Here is a 4,329-nt window from a genome sequence, read left to right as displayed (position 1 = left end):
GAATGCTGAGGATGCTATCATAGCCAAGAAGAGAAAGAGAGTAGAGCGCTCGGAAGCGGGCCACCAGCGTTACTCAGATCGAGGACCTCGTCCAAAGAAGGCTCGGGTAGACGAGAGAAAAGACAAGGACGGTAAGAAGGCAGGTTCCTTAGCGAGAAATTAGCAATACACACCCCTGAGTATGCCACTAGAGCAGGTTCTTATGCAGATCAAGGATGATCCGTCCTTGAAGTGGCCGGATAAGATGAAAGAAGATCCTAATAAGTGTAATAGGAACAAGTATTGCCGCTTTCATAAAGACCACGGGCATGACATGGGTGAGTGTTTTGATTTGAAGCAGTAGATAGAGAATCTCATTAGACAAGGAAAGTTAAGGAATTTCCTTGGATGAGACTAGAGAGACGAGAAACTGAAGGCTAAGGTGGAGGAGTCATCACGACCCCCACTAAGAGAGATAAGAGTGATCATCGGAGGAACCTCGACAGCGCAGTCATCCAAGTCGAGGAAGACATACTTGAAGGTGGTGCAGAACGTCTAGCTGTCTGGACAACCTCCTAGGACGAGGGAAGCAGATGAGCAGGCTATTACGTTCACAGACAAGGATGCAGGACGACTTCACCACCCACACGATGACGCGATAGTCCTCACCTTACTCATTGCTGACTACATGACTAGGAGGGTGTTGATAGAGAATGGTAATGCTGACATTTTGTATTACCCCGCATTCCAGCAAATGAGGCTAGGATGAGATCAGCTTCGACCAGTGAATTCGCCATTGGTGGGATTCGGAGGAATGAAGGTGCAGTGGGCACCATCATATTGCTGGTGGTGGTTGGAGCGTATTTACAGCAAATAACCAAAGAGGTAAATTTCTTTGTTGTTGATTGTGCATCGTTATATAATGCTATTATTGGAAGACCGACTCTGAATAATTGGAGGGCGGTAACCTCTACCGACCACTTGTCCATCAAATTCCCTACCGAGCACGGAATGGGCCAAGTACAAAGAGATCAGTTGGCCGCTAGAGAGTGCTACCTAGCCATGCTGGCGATGGACGAGCATGTACAGAAAATGAATATAGACGAGGGAAAGATCACAGCAGAACCCACTGAGGTGTTAGAAGACGTCCCTTTGGATGAGAGCAGCCCCGAGAAGTTCACTAGAATTAGGGCGGACATGGAAGACGAGGCAAAACATGCTTTGGTCCAGTTTTTGAAGAAAAGCCTCGATGTCTTTGCATGGGGTCATAAAGACATGCCTGGTATCGATCCAAGTGTTATTACTTATAGCCTGAATGTATGTCCCTATTCCAAGCCAATGTGTCAAAAGAAAAGGGTTTTTGCTCCTGAGCGAGACAATGCCATCAAGGAAGAGGTCCAGAAGTTGATTACCGTGAAATTCATCCGAGAAGTTTATTACCCAGACTGGTTGGTGAACGTAGTCATGGTGAAGAAGGCCAACGGCAAGTGGTGAATGTGCGTGGATTTTACTAACTTAAATAAGGCTTGTCCCAAGACAGTTATCCATTGCCACGCATTGACCAGCTGGTGGACTCGACGACAGGTCACAAGTTGCTGAGTTTCATGGACGCCTTCTTAGGCTACAACCTGATAAAGATGGATGGGGCAGATCAAGAAAAGACCGCATTTATTACTAGCCAAGGGTTGTTTTGCTACAAAGTAATGTCATTCAGTTTGAAGAACGCAGGGGCGACTTACCAAAGACTGGTTAACCACATGCTCCGTCCTCAAATCGGGTGTAATGTGGAGGTTTATGTGGATGATATGCAGGTAAAGAGCTTGGATGAGGGAAATCATATAGACGACCTTCAAGAGACTTTTGATACACTTCAGCCATATAATATGAAATTAAATCCAAGCAAGTGCGCTTTCGAAGTTTCGTTGGGGAAGTTTTTGAGGTTCATGGTTTCTCACAGAGGAATTGAAGCAAATCCAGACAAAATCCAGCCGATACTGAATATGGAACCACCGAAAAATATCAAGGAAGTCCAGTCTCTTACCGGACGAGTTGTCGTCCTTAACAGGTTTGTGTCGAAAGCTACTGACAAGTGTTTGCCATTCTTTAAAGTCCTCAGGAAGACATTTGAGTAGACGAACGAGTGTCAAAAGGCCTTCCAAAACTTGAAGACATACCTCATGACAGTGCCGTTGTTGAGTCCATCTGTACCAAGAGAAGAGCTGTATTTGTATTTGGCAGTGTCCCCACACGTAGTAAGCTCGATGTTGGTGAGAGAAGAAGGGAGAATCCAGAAACCAGTTTATTACACAAGCTGTGCGATGAGAGGAGTGGAAGGACGATACCCGATGATGGAGAAGCTAGCTTTTGCCTTGATTACGGCTTCCAAGAAGCTGAGGCATTATTTCCAAGCTCATATTATCAACGTCCGAATGGATCATCCTATAAAGAAGGCAATGAACAAGTTGGAAGCCGCTGGATGATTAACATAGTGGGCTGTAGAACTTAGCAATTTTGATGTCAGATACCTTCCAAGGAGCGCGATAAAGGCACAGGCATTAGCAGATTTCATTACAGAGTTCACGCCCAGCCAGGACAAGCTGGACAAAGACGAGGGAGGCGAAAGGTGGGTTATCAATGTAGATGGATCATCTACACTATATGCGGGAGGAATTGGAGTCATACTCAAGTCTCCGGAGGGTGATAGGCTGGAATACGCGGTCCGTCTGCAGTATCAAACCACCAACAACGAGGCTGAGTACGAAGCTCTACTCAAAGGGCTGGAATTGGCTAAGTCTCTGGGGGAGGAGTCGATAATAGTCAAAGGAGATTCTCAGCTAGTCATCAACCAAGTGAGTGGACTGTGTGATGTCAAGGAAGATCGGATGAAAAAATACCTCAGCAAAGTGAAACGACTTGCATGAAAGTTTTTAGAGGTAAGTTTTGTTTAACTCCCTAGGGAGGAAAATATGGAAGCAGATACCTTGGCGAAAGCAGCTTCAGCTGGAGGAGTTACGAACGAGTACAATGAAGTTCACTATATGTCAAGCATAGACCTTCCGGACATACAGCAGATAGGAGGGAGAGAAAATTGGATGAGTCCAATAGCAACCTATCTTAAAGAAGGAAGGCTTCTAGAAGATAAGGACGAAATTAGGAAGTTAAGGGTTAGGGCAGCCAAATATATCCTCATAAATGAAATGCTGTACAAGCGAGGCTTTTCTCAACCTTACCTAAGGTGCTTAGCTCCAGACAAGTCAAACTATGTTTTGAGGGAAGTTCACGAAGGAGCATGCGGAAATTATTCAGGAGCAAGGTTGTTTGTCCATAAGGTCGTCCGTGCAGGCTACTATTGGCCTACAATGCAAGCAGATACCAAGGCCTATGTCAAGGTGTGTGACAAGTGTTAGCGCTATAGCAACATCCTTAGACAGGCATCAGAGTACCAGACCCCAATGATGGCCCCATGGCCCTTTGCACAATGAGGACTGGATATCCTAGGTCCTTTTCCCATGGGAACCAGACAAATGAAGTTTTTGGCAGTAGAGATTGATTACTTTACAAAGTGGGCGGAGGTCGAACCTCTTGCAAAACTCACTCAGCAAAATGTCAAAATTTTGTTTGAAAGAATATACTATGTAGGTTCGGAGTACCTAGGGTGCTAGTATCAGATAACGGATGTCAGTTCGACAACACGCCCTTCAGGGACTTTTGCAAACATTTTGGAATCAAGAATCACTATTCTTCACCCTCCCATCCACAGGCGAATGGACAAGCAGAAGTAGCGAACCGATCCCTGCTGAAAATCATTAAGACTCGGCTTGAGGGGGCAAAAGGAATATGGTCAGACGAGTTACCAGGTGTTCTTTGGGCCTACAGGACGATTGTAAGAACTCCGACAGGAGAAAGCCCCTTTAAGCTAGCCTATGGGACTGAAACTATCATACCGGCAGAAGTTCATATGGCTAACCATCGAGTGATGAAGTATCAAGAGACAGAAAATGGGGAACAACTTCGTCTTGACCTCGATCTCATTGACGAGGTAAGAATGGATGCGGAGCAAAGGATAGCAAGATACAAGAATCTTATGGCTAGGCAGCATGATGCCATAGTGAAGCCTAGATGATTCAGTGTTGGGGACCTCGTTCTCAAACGAGTCTCCTTGGCAACTAGGAATCCAGCTCATGGAAAATTGGGACCTAATTGTGAGGGACCCTTCAGGGTAATCAACTGTAAGAGACAGGGGTCATACTACCTGAAAACTCTGGACGAACGAAAGTTAGAGCACCTCTAGAACATGGAACACCTGAGGAGGTACTATTAGTGATGAGCTTGGATGAAATTTTCCAGGGA

General features: G+C 45.6%; 1 protein-coding gene across 1 annotated transcript; it reads left to right on the top strand.

The window, feature by feature from the left end:
- Window positions 1-990: 990 nt before the first annotated feature.
- Window positions 991-3,386, top strand: LOC142609179 (uncharacterized). Its single transcript, XM_075780794.1, has 5 exons — window positions 991-1,427; window positions 1,520-1,679; window positions 1,791-1,918; window positions 2,501-2,707; window positions 2,936-3,386. Exons 1-5 carry the CDS (start codon window positions 991-993, stop codon window positions 3,384-3,386), a joined length of 1,383 nt encoding a protein of 460 aa, XP_075636909.1.
- Window positions 3,387-4,329: the final 943 nt, after the last annotated feature.

Source organism: Castanea sativa, chromosome 9 (genome assembly GCF_040712315.1).
Source record: "Castanea sativa cultivar Marrone di Chiusa Pesio chromosome 9, ASM4071231v1".
Classification (NCBI taxonomy): Eukaryota; Viridiplantae; Streptophyta; class Magnoliopsida; order Fagales; family Fagaceae; genus Castanea; species Castanea sativa.
This window is presented reverse-complemented; position numbering and strand designations above follow the sequence as displayed.